This window comes from Hypomesus nipponensis, chromosome 4, assembly GCF_054491055.1.
Source record: "Hypomesus nipponensis isolate SF chromosome 4, ASM5449105v1, whole genome shotgun sequence".
Classification (NCBI taxonomy): Eukaryota; Metazoa; Chordata; class Actinopteri; order Osmeriformes; family Osmeridae; genus Hypomesus; species Hypomesus nipponensis.
In genome coordinates, this window is record NC_140364.1 from 14,826,302 (window position 1) to 14,844,477 (window position 18,176).

The 18,176-nt window shown below is 47.2% G+C and overlaps 3 protein-coding genes and 1 non-coding gene across 5 annotated transcripts; 3 read left to right on the forward strand and 1 right to left on the reverse strand.

Moving 5' to 3' along the window:
- Window positions 1–386: 386 nt before the first annotated feature.
- On the reverse strand, window positions 387–9,079 carry cdcp1b (CUB domain containing protein 1b). Its single transcript, XM_084695392.1, has 13 exons — window positions 8,709–9,079; window positions 6,521–6,754; window positions 6,180–6,392; window positions 5,818–6,083; window positions 5,478–5,571; window positions 5,012–5,193; window positions 4,579–4,759; window positions 4,117–4,314; window positions 3,555–3,911; window positions 2,361–2,551; window positions 1,906–2,071; window positions 1,216–1,300; window positions 387–924 (listed from the first exon to the last, which is right to left on the reverse strand). The coding sequence occupies exons 1-13, from the start codon at window positions 8,776–8,778 to the stop codon at window positions 396–398; spliced, it is 2,766 nt and encodes a 921-aa protein (XP_084551518.1). The 5' UTR covers window positions 8,779–9,079; the 3' UTR covers window positions 387–395.
- A 1,165-nt stretch (window positions 9,080–10,244) lies between these two features.
- Window positions 10,245–14,584, forward strand: nrm (nurim). 2 transcript variants are annotated; one of them, XM_084695658.1, is made up of 10 exons: window positions 10,245–10,475; window positions 10,727–10,828; window positions 11,007–11,074; window positions 11,175–11,240; window positions 11,407–11,537; window positions 11,675–11,726; window positions 11,885–12,405; window positions 12,971–13,164; window positions 13,322–13,498; window positions 13,750–14,584. In XM_084695658.1, exons 7-10 carry the CDS (start codon window positions 12,192–12,194, stop codon window positions 14,053–14,055), a joined length of 891 nt encoding a protein of 296 aa, XP_084551784.1. In that variant the 5' UTR covers window positions 10,245–10,475; window positions 10,727–10,828; window positions 11,007–11,074; window positions 11,175–11,240; window positions 11,407–11,537; window positions 11,675–11,726; window positions 11,885–12,191; the 3' UTR covers window positions 14,056–14,584. The 2 variants fall into 2 exon arrangements, with proteins under 2 accessions (XP_084551784.1, XP_084551785.1); XM_084695659.1 differs by having other exon boundaries at window positions 11,182–11,240.
- Window positions 12,750–12,822, forward strand: trnak-cuu (transfer RNA lysine (anticodon CUU)). The gene has a single exon. It is a non-coding gene; the product is annotated as a tRNA-Lys (tRNA).
- Window positions 14,585–16,076: 1,492 nt separating the features above from the next.
- LOC146295772 (uncharacterized) lies at window positions 16,077–18,128 on the forward strand. Its single transcript, XM_084696021.1, has 5 exons — window positions 16,077–16,306; window positions 16,421–16,609; window positions 16,706–16,853; window positions 16,890–17,940; window positions 18,086–18,128. Exons 1-5 carry the CDS (start codon window positions 16,112–16,114, stop codon window positions 18,126–18,128), a joined length of 1,626 nt encoding a protein of 541 aa, XP_084552147.1. The 5' UTR covers window positions 16,077–16,111.
- The last annotated feature ends 48 nt before the right edge of the window (window positions 18,129–18,176 follow it).

Consider the following 18,176-nt stretch of genomic DNA (forward strand, 5'->3'; position numbering starts at 1 on the left):
ATTGTACATAAAAAAAATAAAAATAGACCAGGCATCTAAAAACAGAAATGTGGCAGTGTTTACTAAAAACTGCAGTTAAACGTCCTGATGCAGTAGGTGTGTCCCTGAGTCACCATAAGGCACTGCAGCCTCTCCTCTACACCACACACCGCTTGACACTCTTGAAAACATGTCATCAGTGCTGGACTGAGGTTGCCTTGCATAACAAAACCAGTGGAAATGTTCCCCAAAAATGCCTAATCCCACCCACTCGACCCTCCAGTCCTTCATCCTTTCAAATACAAACAGAGTATTTAAAGGATACCAACTGCTGTTTGGCTCTGATCCGCAGTGAGCCAGTGGGAGGTGAATGAGTAACAGCGTTCCATTCCCCCCCCCCCCCCCAAACTGTCACGCTACATCGAGTCTTCCCAGTCCGAGTCCTGGCCGTCCACCGCTGGTTCTGGTTGCAATTCCGCCGACAGACGGATCTTGTTTATATCCCCGGTGTTCTTGAATGTGTACAGCTCATTGTCCACCATCCTGCGATCCTCGAATCCCAGGCTGTCCTGACGTCCTATGGGGGTCCTGGGCCTGGCGGGGAGAAAGCTTTCAGATGGGTCCAGGAAGGGTCTGTAAACGTCTTTCTCCGGCCGATGGTCGAGCTCCTGCTCTGGGCTGCTCTCTAGGATCACCGGAGGTACGTCGATCTGACCTGTGAAAGTCCGGTAGGAGTCCACCGGCATTCCCTGGAAGTGTTCCTGGATGTTTTCCATGTAACCTTGATCCTGAAGCAGGTGTCCGTAGACCATGGTCTCGTCGATGGAGGCGTAGACGTGGGAGTCGTTGTCGGCGCGGGTTTTAGAAAACATCCCATCGCCAGGGATGAAGATGTTGCCTTTCCCGATGTAGATGGACGGCTCTTTAATCATGGTCCTCCTTTTCCTGGTAAAACAAGATTGTATTTTGTTTCAATCAAAAGGATATCCATATTATTATAAAATACTTCGAGGCAGAATCTATCTAAGGCAGTTTGTTTAACTCACAAACACACAGCAGTTACAGCCATAAATGATAAAAAAAATAAAATAAAAAAAAAACGGGCTGATAACAACTTACCACCAATGATCTAAACATCTCAGATTAGACATGAACCTACATCAAAGATAACATATATGTACATCGCCTCACGAAGATGATATCCGAATATGTTTGAACTGAATCAGGCGTACGTACTTTTTCAGCAGGCAGATCACAGCCAGGGCTATGAGGAGGAGCAGCAGAGCTCCCACAGCACCCAGGATGATGCTGAGGAGGACACCTACAAACAAACAACAGAATCATGAGTGTCATGCCAGGCTCACAGGCATGCCAAATAACAGAGTCACGCAAGGATTCACGTCAATATAATGATTTTATTAGGGAGCCAGGTTTCCACGCGACCTCTCTCTCTCTCCCTGAAGCTGGCCACACCTGCGGGACATCCGTAGTACAAAGACCAGTAGCTCACCCAGCCCCCAGTAGAGGCGGGGTCGTCACATGAGTATGCACACACTGAGAATACTTTATTATCAGAATGTCTTCATTTAGCATATGTTTCCATCCAAAGGCAGTCACAAGGGGGGATTTGAACCTGTGAGCAGCTGATCTGCGGTCAAATGCTCCTTTACAGAGCTATACCCATCACTATTGCTATTAGCTATGAGAGGCTAATAGGTAGCATCATATTCACGACTACAAGTGCTTGTTACGAGCAGAGATGGGAAGTAACGAAGTACAAATACTTTTTAATCTGTATTTAATGGCAGGATCTCTTTCTGTCTTATATTTTCACTGTGTGAAAATTAAGTTTTGGTTAGATTTTTTTTTTCTTCTATTTCTAAAGATATATTAGGAAACATTATTTTTGAAAAAAGTGCTACTCACTGCTCTTCTTCTGCACGGTGACTTTGGTGAGCACGCTGAACTGGCCCTCCTCAACCTGGCAGTTGGTCATGTTGAGGTAGAAGCTCTCAGGAACCAGCAGCTTGTCGGCCGCCACTTCGTCCTCCCTGCGGCTCAGCATCTCCTCCAGAGACCCCAGGGTCTGCACCTGAAGGCAGGGTCGGTATTGGCATTCAGAGACACTTTCTGTCCTATTTGCTGAAGTCAAGTTCACATCCTAATGGCGGCCAACACATCTAAAAAGGTTTGATAGTAACAATTATAAGAATCAAATACCTGTGGGGGGGGGGGAATGTAATGGCACGACCAATCATTTAGTTCAAACCAAACGTTCAAACATTTATTTGTTATTATTTTTTCATCACAAGGAGGGGATTTGAACTGGTTGACCTCTCGATCTGTGTTCAAACGCTCTAACCGCCAAGCTGCAGTCTCACCTTGAGGTCGGTGTGCGAATCCACGCACTTGGGCTGGCTGATGTTGATAAAGCGCAGGTCGGCCTCGTACTGGTCGGGCAGGGAGACGATCCAGTTGACGGTGGAGGAGGGGGCCATGCCGCTGGGCCAGTTGGGGGTGGCAAGGAAGGCCGGGTCGCCCACCCTGGGGCTGACCGAGTATATGATGCTGTCTGGGAGGGAAGGAAGGGATCGCTCATCAAACCTGCTCATGTGGATTTATCACCCGGAGGATAGTTTAACATGTCTTTAAACATGTCTTTTGGTTGCATCTTGGACATACTGTACATATTCCCCTACTGAACATACTGTCCATACTATACGCTGTACATACTGAAATTTATAGTCTTAGATTCGCATTACTGTATATCAATTGTATTTTTTTTCCTGGTTAGATGCCAAATGCATTTCATTGGCTTTCTACCTGTTCTCTCGATGACAATGGCGTTGAAACTAATAGTTCAGTGTAAACATGAAGTCTGTCATTGCCCTCTTGTGGCTCATGAGGAAAGTACATGATTTGTGTTTTCATGGGGCAGATTCTGACAACAATTTACTGCCCAAGCACTTTACACTACCGTTCAAAGGTTTGGGGTCACCCAGATAATTTCGTGTTTTCCATGAACACTCACACTTTTATTTATCAAATAACTTTCTAAATGAATAGAAAATATAGTCAAGACGTTTGCAAGGTTAATTATTAATGTTAGAAATAATTACTATTATTCAAAATATAATTTTTTCTTCTTCAAACTTTGCTTTCGTCAAATAAAGCTCCATTTGCAGCAATTACAACATTGCAGACCTTTGGCATTCAAATTCTAATCCTTCTAATGATCAATTAGTCTTCTAAAGGCAATTAGCAAACACAATGTACCATTTGAACACTGGAGTAATAGTTGCTTGAAATGGGCCTCTATAAACCTATGTAGACATTTCCACCTAGAATAGTCATTTACCACGTTAACAATGTATAGTGTATTTCTGATTAATTTAATGTTATCTTCATTGAAAAAAAAGTGCTTTTCTTTGGAAAAATAACGACATTTCTAAGTGACGCCAAACTTTTGAACGGTAGTGTATATCTGTGATTATAGATTACATACATCCAGAATACGTCCGCCAAACTTCCCCCTGACCCGATGCACGCATGTTCCAACAGACGGTCCAACACACCTGAGATTTCCTCTGTGAAGGTGGCGTTAAGCAGCGGCCTGCCCGCCAGGCTGAGGTCCTTGGACGCGGCCGTGACGGTCACACTGGAGCGGACCTGGATCTTACTGATGATGCCTCCGGGGCAGAAGTGGCCCATGGACACCCCGTTCTTCTCGGTCAACAAGAGGGAGACGGTGCCGTTACACTCCTGCCCCGCTAAGGACTGCCGGAGGGTTCCTTGAGGACACTGCAGCCCCACGGTGCCTTCGAACGGGACCTGGAGGTCCCAGCGGAAGCTCTGGAGGGGCATGGGGAGGCAGGTGTCCAGGCCAGGGATAGCGAGGACCACATCAGGACACAATGTCCTGGCCTTGCACACTGGAACACAGCAAGGAGAGAGGGGGGTTTCCGAGATGTCAACTGAAGCGAAAAGCGAAAAGGATCAGACAATCTTATACGAGGGTCGACTTTCAAGAGGCAGATTTTCGATACGAGTCCAACGATCAAGGTGAACGCCAAGTCAAAAAAGAAGGAACATTTGATATGTGTTGTTATCGACACAAAGGGATGATGGATATGGTACCTATGGTTTCAGTGGCTGTCAGAAACAGATCTTCACTGGGGCAGTCGAGGAAGGACAGGCTGGCTTTCGTCCCTGAGGGAATGGTGATATTCTCTGAGACCACAGAACCTGTACTCATCTCACAGTAGGGATCCAAGCCCCTCTTGGCAATGTTGAGAGTCAGACCTCTCTTCTGCGTCATATCCACCGTGCACAGAACTACAAGGGACACAAGGAGCCAAACAGAAAAAAAGATTGACTCTATAAGGAACCACTGTCAGAATCAGAATCAGAATGGGATTTATTCGCCATGAAAGTTTGCACAGACAAGGAATTTGCTTTGGCAGGATGGTGCATACAGTAAACATCTGTCAGCCTAGTATTAAGTTGTTTGTTTTTTTACTCCGATTAATCACGACACAAACATCGCCTGACACAAAAATCGGACCCCAAAAAATCGGAGAAACGCCAATCGCGGCTTACCTGGGTGTCCACTCCTCATCACGGAGATCCTGAAGTTCAGTCTCAGGCCATGTACCGTGCGGTTGGTCTCACAGTTCTGCAGGGTCATGGCGAAGTTGCCTTGGCGATGAGCAGGCTGAGGGTCCATCAGGGACGTCCTGTCGGGAGTCTTCCTGCCCTCCGTCAGGTACTCCACGCCCACCTTTGAAATGTTTTTTTAATTTGAAATATTAATTTTTGGGGCATTTTTTATGCTTTATTGGACAGTTTTAAGTGAAGTGTGACAGGATAGAAACACAGACAGAGAAAGAAAGAGAAAGAAAAGACAGAAAGAAAGAGAGAGAAAGAAAGAGAGAAAGACAGAGAGATGGGAAGACATGCAGCAAAAGACCAAGGCGGTAAGGCTTCAGCCTACATGGTACAAGCACTTATCCGGTGAGCTACCGGGGCCCACCTGGTTCTTGAGGCACTGTGGCGAGGTGACGTCCAGGAAGACGATTGTGTAGTTGTGCATTCCTGGAACCAGGAAGTCCCAGCTCATCTTCTGCTGACTCGGGAAGTCCTTTGGATAGTTGGCTGAGATGAAGTCCGTGTTGGACACACCGCGAGGAAGAGCTACTTGGATCCTGGCTAGCACTGTGGGGGGGGGGGAAGAGACAGAGACAGAGAGAGAGAGAGAGAGAGCAAGAGGGGGACAAAGAGAGAAAGAGAGAGAGAGAGGAGCAGAGTTGAATAAATAATTGAGTGGCAGAACAAAGGGGCTGCAAAGGCTTTTTACAGAGAAACATTTGATTACGTGAACCAAGCTGGGATGTTAATTCACATAACAACACCAATTCCTGCTCTTACATCACTGCCGGGGAACACTGCTGACAGCAGTTCCTAAATGCTCTCTGGTTACTTCACAGTTGTGTACTTACAATCAGTCTGAGGCCCAACAGAGACCTTGAAGTCCACAGGCTCCAGTTTCTTCTCCGCTGGGACTTCCAGGGACACACGGCCCCTGTATAGGACCTGGGACACGTTTTACACAACACTGTTATTCATTTAGCAGACACTTCTATCCAACGCGGCGTGCAAATAGTACATGTAGAATAGTGCAACAGAAGATCATGGATCAGAAGTGAGTCAATATGTAGGTTATTTGTCATCAGTGTAGCAGAACAGCTTCTATTTACTAGCCATCGAAAGATCTCAGCTTCCAGGCGCGGTGTAGTGTGAACATAAGTCAATACTTCAGCGCTATAAACATCCTCTCACCTGGATCCTGGTGATGCCTCCGTCGCGGCAGAAGGTCCCAATGGTGACCGGCCCCGTGCGCTGGTACGCGATGATGCGGTAGATGTGCTCATCGGGACAAGTCTCGGAATTGGGAATCTGCCTCATTCCTGGTTCTGGGAAGTCCAGCTGGAAGGCCCGGGTGGTTACCACGACCTTCGGGTCCCAGGTGAAGGTTCTGTTAAAGTCCGGGAAGAGGAGGGACTCTGACTGGACGATGTTGTTGCTGCAGGTGACTTCTGTGCAATCTGGAAAGAGATTAAACACAAGGCAGGGGAAGAGAGGGTCAGGGTGCATTGTGATGAGAATAGTAAATACTATTAACAGAAGCAACGTTTCCTCACCGATTTCCCTGTTGATCTCCACCTTGAAGACGTCTTGCGGCCGGGGGCAGGTGAAGCTCACCGAGGTGATGGAAGCGATTTTCAGAACATGGTCTTTGGATTTGCAGGAGTCAGGGTCCTTCCCTACACACACCTGACAGTCGGGGCCTTTGGGATCCCTCCTGATGAAGACGAGGGTGTTGGGGTCAGGGGTCACCGACATGGTCCTACCCTCTGTGGAGCATGACCAATAAACAAATATGACTAGATTTCACATCTAATCACAAAAAAAAACTGCATTTTGAGTGGTGCCTGTGATCAGATCATCATACCAGCTGTGAAGATAGGTTTTTCAGACTCACTTTTGGTCGGTGGACTGGTTGTAGCTATTGGCACAGTTGTGGTCACTTCATCCTCCTGTGGTTCTAGCGTCGTCACAGACTCAGGAGGAGGAGGAGGAGGACCGGTGGTGGACTGGGGGAGAGGGCCAGCCGTGGACTGAGGGAGGGAACCGTTAGTGGGGTGAGGGAGTGGACTGCTGGTGGACACCCTCGCGGAGGTGCCCACGTCAGGGGTGACGGTCGCAGGCTGACATTCTGGGGAAGAAAGAGAGTCAGAGAGAAGCAATTTAGCACATCCCTGAGTTTGAGAAGACTGAATGGGTAATGAAAACACTAAGAATATCCCCAAAACACAGAGAATATCCCCAAAACATTCCCAAAACCCATCCTATGAGCCTAAGTAGATAGACCCATTTAAGGAATATATATATATATTTCAAAATGGGTATACCAGGCCAACTTCCCTTCAGCGACATAAAGACCACTGCTTGTTGAAACGAAGCAGAAGCACTATTCCAACAGGAATATATAAGGAGATACATGGAGGGCTCACAGTTTCACTGCTGCTCTGGAAAAACAGGCCAGGAAGCAGGCTTGAACTTAACGTATGCAAATGTTTGAACTTGAAGCCTGCTGAGCACTAAACATGCACACATCCTGACAGGGACACTAAACAGAAGACCCCCCTTTCACAGGAAAAAGGGTCATTCAAATCTACGTGACACTCAATTGGCCAGTTGTGGAAATAACGAAACTGTTGTACGCACTCTCTGTACTGTAAGTCCCTTTGGTTAATAGCGTCTGCCAAATGAACACATTATTATTTGTCGGTTATATTTCAGAGTCAGAAAAACACGTCAGCGTTAACACCCCAGCCACACACTGCCGAAGCTGGTCCGAGTGATTGTGTAAACAACAACAAAGCTATCTACCCACCTGTATGACTGTTTGCCTTGGTCAACAACCAAGTCACTGAGTCATTCAGCATGACTATTCTGTACTATAGTTGTTGTTGATTGCGTTTATGTGTTTACTTCTTTTCTTTACTGTTTTCATGGTCTTATTGTTAACAATTTTCGCTTTTGTGAAGCACTTTGTGACCTGGTTCTGTGAAAGACGCTAGGCTAAATAAACTTGACTTACTTTGAGAGAGCAAGCTATTGTTCCAGTTTAGGGTCCTGTTCTCAGAAGTGACAGTGACTAGTTTCACCTTGATACTAACTGTGTGAGTAGGAACTGAAATTGATATTTGACTCTTCTGTGTGGTTTGTGCCTCCACAATCTTATATTTCAGCGTGACATCATGTAATAAGTTGGATATAGTTTAGCTGTATGTGTTTAATGCTGGTTTTGTGGTGTTATATTCCCTACACATGTACTATCAGAAAGGAATTCTTGACATCACCAAAACTTGTAAGGACTTGAACCCAACACAGAACAATATCAGTGTATGCGCAAGGAACAGTAAAAATACAACTATAGGTTGGTTATGTTGTTATGTTATAGTATTTTATAGTTTTATAGTATAGTCTGATCTGTCTAGTGTGGTATTTGAACAAACGCGAATTGAGTATTTTAACCTCGGGAGGAGACACCTGATTGTGTCGGATCAGAAAACTAATATTGCATAATCTCTGGAACGAACACAATGGCCTGAATTTCATACAACAGATTGTTTGTTAATAATTGACGAGGTCATGCTTCCATTTAATCTAGTGGGCCTCCTGTCCATAAACATGAACTGTAATCCTGCATCATAATGCTACAAGAGCAATGACAGACAAGCAGAACAATTGCAACTGAAACCTGGATTGGCCCCCCCATTTTTTATCTATGCCAAGTACCAAGCGATAAATCACTAGATCTACAACCTTGGCCGTGTAAGCTAATTTGTTGTCAAGTAGGCTACAGGCTACAGATGCAACCGAATACCCCAGATATTTCCTACAGAAAGACGAGCATTCTATCTCAGCTCCCACACTGTGCAGTTTTAGTGTATCATCACATATTCCAAAAATAGGCCTATAATGAATTCAACACCCACACTATGCTTAGCTGCCTCACCAGATACAATGAACAGACATTACAAATCATCAAACAGAATCAAATCAGAGGCGATGAAAACATCACATTTGTATGTAGCGTAGTTAATCACAATGTCCGTTTTGAAACACCCGACCTCTGTTTTGTTTGAAATATTTTTTCTCACCTGACCGGTTGAAAAGCAGCGAAGTTAGAATTCCCAGGAGCACGGAAGCGCAAGTTCCGAAGATCCGCATGTCCCTTTATAAATACCGAACAATATTAATAATTCTACTGGTTAACTACTGGTTGTTCTGAAATAGACTTTGCATGGTTGTCAAAATCGCACGTTAGAACATTTCCATTGCGGTCGGAGGCAGGTTCCGCGACTTCCTTATTATCTATCACCTGTTTCTCGCAGAGGAGGGTGTATACAATTACCTGTCGAAACTTGACGGTTGGCGAGTCGTTCGCACCTTTCTGCGGAGAGGGTGATGGCGGCAAGAACCTTTTTCTGCCTCCCCTCTGCGCTTTATCTTAATGGATGCCCTACTTTTATCAAATGTAATATTCAGCCAAGACAAGATTTTCTCTGCTTCACTGGAATTTAGTGTTGGATGCACATAGTGGTCCTCAAGATAATAGACATTTACGAACCAATTCTCTGTACCAACTAAAAGATTCATGATGATTTGTCTATAAAAAGGTTAGGTTTCCCCTTTGTGTTCACATAAGAGATGACACAACAAAAGGCTACTGAATTGTCATATTTCCCTAGAGCCAGTGACACTTGTAGGATTCTATGGGCAATTACGTCTCAGCAAAACTATATTTATATTTATAACCCGTCCATTGGTGTTCTGTGTTCCCTGTTTTGCCTACGCAATTTCCCCTTGTACTGTGAATATTCATAGTTGTATTGAGACATGCTCTTGCCCCCACACGTTTCCTATGGAATTCCTAAGACATAGCCTCCAGCCAAGGCTACTGGACTATTCTGACACACCTCACTGGCGTTTATTCAAGGTATGGCGAAACCAGTTTGACAGACAGGTAGTGTGGGCGTGATTGTGGCTGGCTGATGCATTTTACATGGAAAACTCCTGTATTGTGTCAGAAACATGTCCCACACAACAGGACTCTAAGCCCCTGGTGTGAAGTACTAAACTTTTATCTAGTTGATCTATATCTGCTGTTGAAGTTTTCAAGTTTTCAAAATAAATAACAGCTTGTGTCAAATGCTTGTTCTGGCCTCCAGATCTAAAACACCACTTGAGGGCAGCATCACATCATTTTCAAACCATGTCTGAAGTTCTTTTGCTTTAGGGTTTGAAGAGTTGACGTTACTGTGGTTTGCTTTGTGTAGTCTTCAGATGTAACTAACCCTCAGCATGGGTGAATGAAGCTAAAACAAGCCGTGCTGTCGGCAGACCCTAAATGTCGTTTGGTCCAACTGGTTTATTTGACCTTGTATTCCCTTCCCCCACACTCTCTCTCTCTTTCTGTTTTTCTATGTCTCTCTCTCTCTCTCTCTCTCTCTCTCTCTCTCTCTCTCTCTCTCTCTCTCTGTCTCTCTCTCAGCTCCCCCTCTCTCTCAGTCTCTCCCTCTTCCCCTCTCTCAGTCTCTCTCTCTCTCTCTATCTCTCTCTCTCTCTACTACTCTCTCTCTCTCTCTCTCTCTCTCTCTTTCTCTCCCCCTCTCTCTCTGACAGCTGGTCTCGTCTGTCTTCTCTCCACCAGATCGCGGTCCTGCAGTTCAGCCGGTGAAGCTCCAGGCTATTCCGCCCCCTGGAGAGCCTCCTCACACACCCCTCAGAGGGGTTATAAACCCAGACCTGGCTCCCCTAACAGCCTCAGACCCTCCGCTCTCCCCTTCACACATGATTAGCCCCTGACAGACTGTCTGGGACGGCAGAGGAAATGGAAGTCCAGTCAAACAAGGACCTCTACTTTGGTGAGCATGCCGAAAAGCTTGTTTTTGTTTCGACTCTGTATTGGTGTTTTTTGCTCAACGTACACTGCTCGAGGTAGCCATGCGGCGGTGTTGAGTGGGCACGTGTCTGTGAAGGAGACCCCCTCTGGGGGGGGGGGGGGGCTGTGTTTCCATTGACACTGAAGGGAAAAGGACAGAACTAAAACATACATTTTCTTGCAGTTTCCACAAACTACACAGTGTCTTCATTTTGAGTGGCCTGCCCTTTTCAGGTAACTGTGAGACGTGCGGCAAGGGAGTGTTTGGTGTTGAACAGGCTTGCGAGGCCTTGGGGAAACTCTGCCACGCCTCCTGCTTCACATGCAGCTACTGTGGTGAGGATTCCTGCTACGTCTGCTGGACAGCTGGGACTAACTGGTGTCACTCGCTGCTAGACTGTTGACTCGTTTTTTGTCAGTGGAATAGTTGTCTGTCTGTCTATGTTGTTTGTCTGTTATTCACCTTTTTCCCAGCACCATCCTTCATCTCACTTCTTCTCTGCGACATGTTCAGGTAAAAAGCTGAGAGGAAAAACGTTCTTCTATAGATCTGGACAAGCCTTCTGTGAGCAGGACTTCTTGGTAAGCCTTACGTGTAAAGCTGTCTCCGTGGAGAGGGTGTACTGTGTGTGTATTTCTTGATAAAAGTCACGTGACCTGATTCAAACCATGTTGTTGCCAGTATTCAGGTGTCTGCCCATCCTCAGAAATCTGCAACGCCTGTGGATGTATAACTACAGACGACGTGGTATGTTTATTTAGTGTGTGTGTTTGTGTGACTGCATGTGTGTGTGTGTGTGTGTATGTGTGTGGAAGTGCATGTGTGTTTGTGCGAGTGTGTGTGAGCATTTGTGTTTGGGAGTGTGTGTGTGTGTCCAAACACCAGGTTCTATGTCTACCCCTGTCTACCTCAGGTCATACAGGCTCTTGGAAGGTCCTACCATCCTGCCTGTTTTTGCTGCGTTATCTGTAAAGAGAACATGGAGGGGAAACTTTACACAGTTGACACCAAAAACAAGGTTTACTGTGTCAGAGATTACTACAAGTGAGTGATTTACACCGTTACTAAGCACCAGACCGGGACTCAGCCCTGAGTCAACTAACCCCGCCCCGTGGCCTCACCCACGGTGTCTTCTGAAAGACCGCTACAGTTCATCTCATTTACTTATTCTTTGTTCGCAGATTTTTTTCACCTAACTGCGCGGCTTGCAGACAACCCATTTTGCCGTCAGAGGTGGGCAATTAAAACAATTATTTACAATAATTAACTTCCCTTACAGAAAACGTATTTATAATGTTTTTGGATAGCTAAAACAACATTTTCCCTGAATTACTGTAAAGCAACGTAATATATGGGTTCTAAAACAGTTTGTTTTCTCTGCTCACCTTTAGGGATCCAGAGAATCTATCCGGATAGAGTCGTTGGACACGAGTTACCATGTTGAGTGCTACGACAGTGTGGTCAATTTGACTTGACAATCAGAGCGCTTTATGTTTTGTTTCAATGGTCTATTAAGTATTCCGTATTCCGACCTTTTGACATCGGTTTGTTATATGTCTGGTTAAGCATTTCATTTGGTAGCATAAGATCTTCCTAATACATTTTCCAAGCCATTCTGTGAATATGTCCAAATAAAATGAGTGATAAAGTGACATTAAGTGATATTTCTTCCTAAAAACAGCGACCCCTTGTGTTAATATGCTCGTTTCTCGTTCCCGGAAGACTCGAACAAGTTGCAATTGCAGAACAGTGAATATTGAAATGGCGTCAGTCACGGTTCGCGGGCCGACAATATGTATATTGGCTCTCCTAAACTTCGTTTTCGTTTTCATAACCGGTGCAGACTTTGTCCGTTTCATTTCTTTTAGAGCCATTTATCATAACATCACTGGAGAGACGAAAATCTGTCAAGGTATGTTTTTGCGCCGCACAAAGCCTTTGCCAGCATCATTTATGTAAATTGATTCAGTGTGATTGCGACGTACAGTAGTTGCAATTCACAGAAACACATTTACTGATTTAGCGAGGCGGCAGTAAAAAAGTTAATGGTGTTGTTCAAGTAACACGTTGAACAAGGGAGAAGTTACAGAAAACATTCATATAAACGAAAAATGTAAATGTCAAGCTTAGGTTTGTAAATATTAGAAAGAGAATAATCAATGTATGAGTATATCAATGCCACAATAGCTCACGATAATCATAAAAGACGATACATATCGAGTATAAATACGCTTGACTATATTACGTGATGTCAGCGCCCGGCTAGCTCAGTCGGTAGAGCATGAGACTCTTAATCTCAGGGTCGTGGGTTCGAGCCCCACGTTGGGCGCAAATCTTTTTCCCTTCAAGTCACTTCAATTGAACAACTGATGTATGTCTTAACCGCCATTTAAAAGCAGTAAATGAATAACACTTTTGATTTGATATGTAGAATATCTTTAAAAAAAGGAGTATACATGTGTTTTGTTATCCAACAGATTCAGTGCCCTGGTCTGTAGCTTTGCGGGACAGCTCAGTGCTGTGGTCTGTCTGTGTGGATGTGGGGCTGCTGGCGTTCTTCACCGCCCAGCACAGCCTCCTGGCCTGGACGCCGGTGAAGCAGGCCTGCCAGGCTGTCCTCGGGGTCCTGAACCGGACAGTCTACTGTTCCTCCACCGCCCTGACACTGCAGGTAACAAACACACACACACACACACACACGTATACAAGCGTATACACACAAACGTAAACACACACATATACACACACACACACATCCCAAAAATGTGTACTAAAAGAATATACTGACTAAATAAAGTTATTGAATGTAATGTTTTGCCTCCTGTTAGGTCCTGATGCGCTGTTGGCAGCCCGTGACCGAGGCTCCGTGCGTGTGGGCCGTGAGACACGCCCCCTGGAGCACCTGGTTCCCATTGGTCTGCTTCGTGCTGCACTTCCTGTGTTGGGCTATCATCTGCAGCATCCTCCTGATCTTCGACTACGCGGAGCTGATGGGGGTCAAACAGGTGGGCGGAGACACACTTCCTGTATCCTAAAATATTCCTGTGATGTCACACATCTGAGTATGATTTGTCTTCCTACAAATAGATAACTCTATCTTGTGTGAGGGATTAAATTGTATTGTTATTTATTTCTCCCCCCCCCCTCTTTTTCTCTCTCCCTTACACACTTTATTCTCTCTCTCTCTCTCTCTCTCCCTCCCCATTCTCTCTCATTCTCCCTCCCCCTCTCCTCTCTCTCTCTCTTTCTCTCACAGGTGTATTACGAGTGTCTGGGTCTGGGGGACCCCCTGTCCCTGAAGTCTCCCAGAGCCCAGCGCCTCTTCGCCCACCTCCGCCACCCGGTGTGTGTGGAGCTGGGGGTGGTGCTGTGGCTGCTGCCTGCCCTGTCCCTGGACAGACTCATCCTGGCCGGGTCGCTCTCCACCTACCTGGCCCTGGCGCACTCCTTGGACGCCCATGACCTAGCCTACCTCCGGCACCAGCTCAGCAGCAAACTGCAGCTCTTCTCTCTGCCACCAGAGGGCAGCATTCAGGCCGGGAATAATCACAAGGAGGAGTAATGTTTGCGTTTATAGAGTGAAGCTGCGGTTTACGTTATGTTGTGATATGAGAAATGGGGGCTCCCTATTATGGTCTGATGGTCTGGTTAGGACCGCCTTATACAAAATGTTTATAGCGGACAAAACCTTTTTATTGTTTTTACTGAAAGATTCTTACCTATTGTGCCTTTAAACTTTACTTTATAAAGTTCTCACTTGGAAGTCGCTTTGGATAAAAGCGTCTGCTAAATAAATAGGCCTACATGTAAATGTTAAAGCTTGTTGAACGTAAAACAGGCTCTGCTGGATCTTGGTCCTTCTGCCTTTCCTGCCATGAAGATATTCCCTGGGTAGATCTAGAAAGTAAGTTGTGAAGTTATAGATATGATAGATCTTGGAACTGGGATTCAGGGATTGTATTTGGTGTTTGATGAGCAAATGTGCCCAATTAATCTTCTGCGGAACCTAATCTAAGCCTTGCACTGTATTTATTTTGTTTCTTGTCACAGGATCTTCTTGGCATAATATAGGAATACTTGTACACAACCTACATTTCGAGTTTTTGTACATTTCCTGTTTGTTTTTTTCAAGATTTAGTATTTTGTATTGCAAAGAAACTGTATTTCTGGCGATTTTATTCATACATTCCTTCACTGTCAAGCTGCTATTGTGTCTTTAGAGATGAAGTAAATGCATGATGCGCCAGTCTTTATAAAGGATAAAAATCTCACACTGCAACATGACATGCATGGTAATTGTTATTTGAAACGGCTGACAAGTAAGACACGTCTGTTTATATGCTTATTATCGTAAGCATAAATGAAGGCCTAAAACTAAATCACGAATTAATTTGGTCTCAAATTGACTCTTTAAATCCCGCGGGTATACCGAAGCTTCATACGTTGGATTTACCTCAGGTAAACTTGCATGCTCTGCCGGCAGCACTTTCAGCCGTGACCCCCTGCCTCCTCTTCCAATTAGCGTAAGGGAGGGATGAGGGGTGGGATGAAGGCGGGAGGGATGAGGGTGGGAGACTGGCAGACGGCTATCTTCTTTACCCGTCTTTTCTTAGGACGAGCAATATGGTGTGTGCCACTAACTCCCCTGACGGAGTTTAATGTAATTATCGGATTACAGACTGTGCTGAAGCCGGGAATATTTACTACCGTTAGAGTTGTTTTCAGACTCCGCGCTCTAATTCACAGCGAGGTCGTCGTTATCTAACGTAATGATATAAACCTGATAAATCCTCCGGTGTTTTTTGACAGCATCGATTCATTGATTAGAACGCAGCGGTGTCGGATTTGCATCGATTCAGATCACAGGCACAGCACGAGCAGTCTATACCCACCGATGCGCTCAATCTGTAAATCAGGTGGAAATGCAACGTGGTTTACTGAATTTTAAGTAGAAAGACCGGGGTAAGTTTTTTACAAAATAGTTTGTTGTAATAAATATGTAAAAATAACAGGGAGTCAGATGGCTGAGCGGTTAGGGCACCGGGCTAGTAATCTGCAAGTTACAAGAACGATTCCCGGCCATGCCAACTGACGTTGTGTCCTTGGGCAAGGCACTTCACCCTACTTGCCTCGGGGGGGGAATGTACCTGTACTTTCTGTAAGTCGCTCTGGATAAGAGCGTCTGCTAAATTACTAAATGTAATAGCTGTAAGAGTCTATGAATTGATTACAGTAATACTGAAATATTGAATTATGAACTAGAGCTCTGAAATAGCCTATCATGCGTTCTGCAGACAACTTCGATGGGAGTTTCTGGCAGTCAAATTAAGTAATTCCATCATATGTAAGATACTGTAAACAATCAATGGTCTTGTACATTTGATTCAGGTTCAAAAGCCAGTTGGTTCACGATAGCCTAATATTCTAGTCTTCAGTTGCAATGATCTCTACTAAGATCCTTTGTGCATCCTACATTAGTGAGTGGTTCGTGACAAGATTTTAAAAAGATAGAAACAAGTGTTAAACCTGTCCCCATCTGTTAAACAGAAGCTTTCCCAGAGGATTTGAAGAGAGGACAGTCAAACTGCTTGAACGAAAAGCAAGGCTTCTCCTCCAGTATGTCTGTCTCCTCTCTGCCGGAATGGAAACAACTCCTGCTGGAGAGGAAGAGGAGGGAGGAGGTGGAGCGAGAGAGGAGGGAGAGAGAGGAGGAGACAAGGCTGGCCAGCATGCCCGCTTGGAAACGAGGGATCATCCAACGGAGGAGAGCCAAGCAGGAGGGGGTGGGAGAGAGGGAGAGAGAGAGGGAGGGAGTGGGAGAGAGGGAGAGAGAGAGGGAGGGAGTGGGAGAGAGGGAGAGAGAGAGGGAGGGAGTGGGAGAGAGGGAGAGAGAGAGGGAGGGGGGTGATGTCAAGGCTCCATGTGAGGTCCTGGGGGAGCTAGACTGCCCCCTGGTGCCCCAGGGTAGCGAAGCCTCGCTCAGCCCAGAGGGAGGCGGGGTCTGCGGGTCCAGGCTGGACGGAGAGCCCAGACCGCCACTCGGAAAGGTGTCCCAGGAAACCATCGCTCCCGTGCACCAGAATCCATTCATCCGCTCTCAGAGCGCGCGGAGGAGGGTGAGAGAGGGGGAGCGGACCAGGGAGACGGGGCAGGAGAGGAGGGGGAGAGAGGGGGAGCGGACTGCAGAGACGGGGCAGGAGAGGGGGGTGAAGGAATACGATGCCGGCCCGGGCAGAGAGAAGGAGAGGGAGAGAAGCGTCCCCAGAAGCCACAACGCCGAGGCCGGGAGGGGGAGGGATGGAAGGACGAAACCCCAGGAGAGATACAGGGACAGGAGTGAGGGGAGAGAGAGGGAGAGGAGTGAGGGGAGAGAGAGGGGCAGAAGTGAGGGGAGAGAGAGGGAGAGGAGTGAGGGGACAGAGAGGAGTGAGGGGAGAGAGAGGGAGAAGAGTGAGGGGAGACAGAGGGAGAGGAGTGAGGGGAGAGAGGCGAGCAGGGACACCACGAGGGAGAAGGAGACTCAGAGAAAGAGAAAAGAGGAGAGGGAGGAGAGAGACTCCGATTCCCCCAGCTCCTCGTCTCCTTTCCAGATGGTCTCGGGCCTGCGCACCATCCGGGCTGACAACATCATCATCATCGAGCAGGAGAGGAAGGGCAGTGAGGAGCGGAGGGGCAGATGGAGGGAAGCAGGGAGGGAGGAGGAGGAGGAGAAGAGAGGGGTGAAGATGGACCTCCGAGAGCTCCTGGCTGGAGGAGGGAGCGTGACGGAGATCAGAGCGTCCGAGGTGCTGATCATCAAGCCCTCCATCACCTCCGATGACAGGAGCGGAGGGGGGAGGGGCCCGGGGAGGGAGGGAGAAGGGGAGAAGGCCATCAGACAAGAGGGGAGGGACCGAGAGAAGGAGCCGCAGGGAAGGGAGGCGGGGTGGACCAGTAAAAGAGAGAAGGAGGCACCCAGAGAGAAGGGCCCTCCTCAGGGTGTCCCTCCCTCGTCCAGGGACGACAGACCAAGCGGCGCCGACGACTCAGCCGTGACCGAGCGCGGGGGGAGGGTCAGCGAGCTCCGGAGTAAATTTGGCGAGCACCCGAAGCCTCCGTCCCGGTCCAAAAGCAGCGATAGCTTTGCCAGCCTGCTGAGGGAAGGGGAAGTGAGGGAGGGGGACGGGTTGCCCGGGGAGACGGACAGGACGAGGGAGGACAGGACCTCAGCCTTCAGAGGGGTCCCCAAACGTTCGTTCAGTTTCTCCGACAGGGTGCTCTGCTCCCGGGAGAACGGGCTGGTGGAGGAGGGGCACCAGGAGAGGAGGGTGGTGGAGAGGACCTACTCTGACAGGAGGGTCGCCCCCAGGGGGGAAGCCGGGCCCGTGGGGCCCACTGAGAGAGGAGGCAGTCAGGGAACCAATCAGGGCTGGACCCGGCTGACGGACAAACAACGCATTGGGAAACAGCGAGAGGAGGAGGAGGAAGAGGAGGAGGAGGAAGAGGAGGAGGAGGCTGGGAGAGGCAGGGAGGCGGACGGACAGGAGGAGGAGGAGGAGGAGGGTGTGATGAAGAGGAACACGGTTAAGGAGCCTGACTGTTCTGTCAAACAGCCGAGGGGAGAAAGGAGTGGCGATGGAGCGAGTGGAGGGATGATGAGAGGAGAGGAGAGGGAGGAGGGCTTCACAGTGGCCTCGGTCAGAG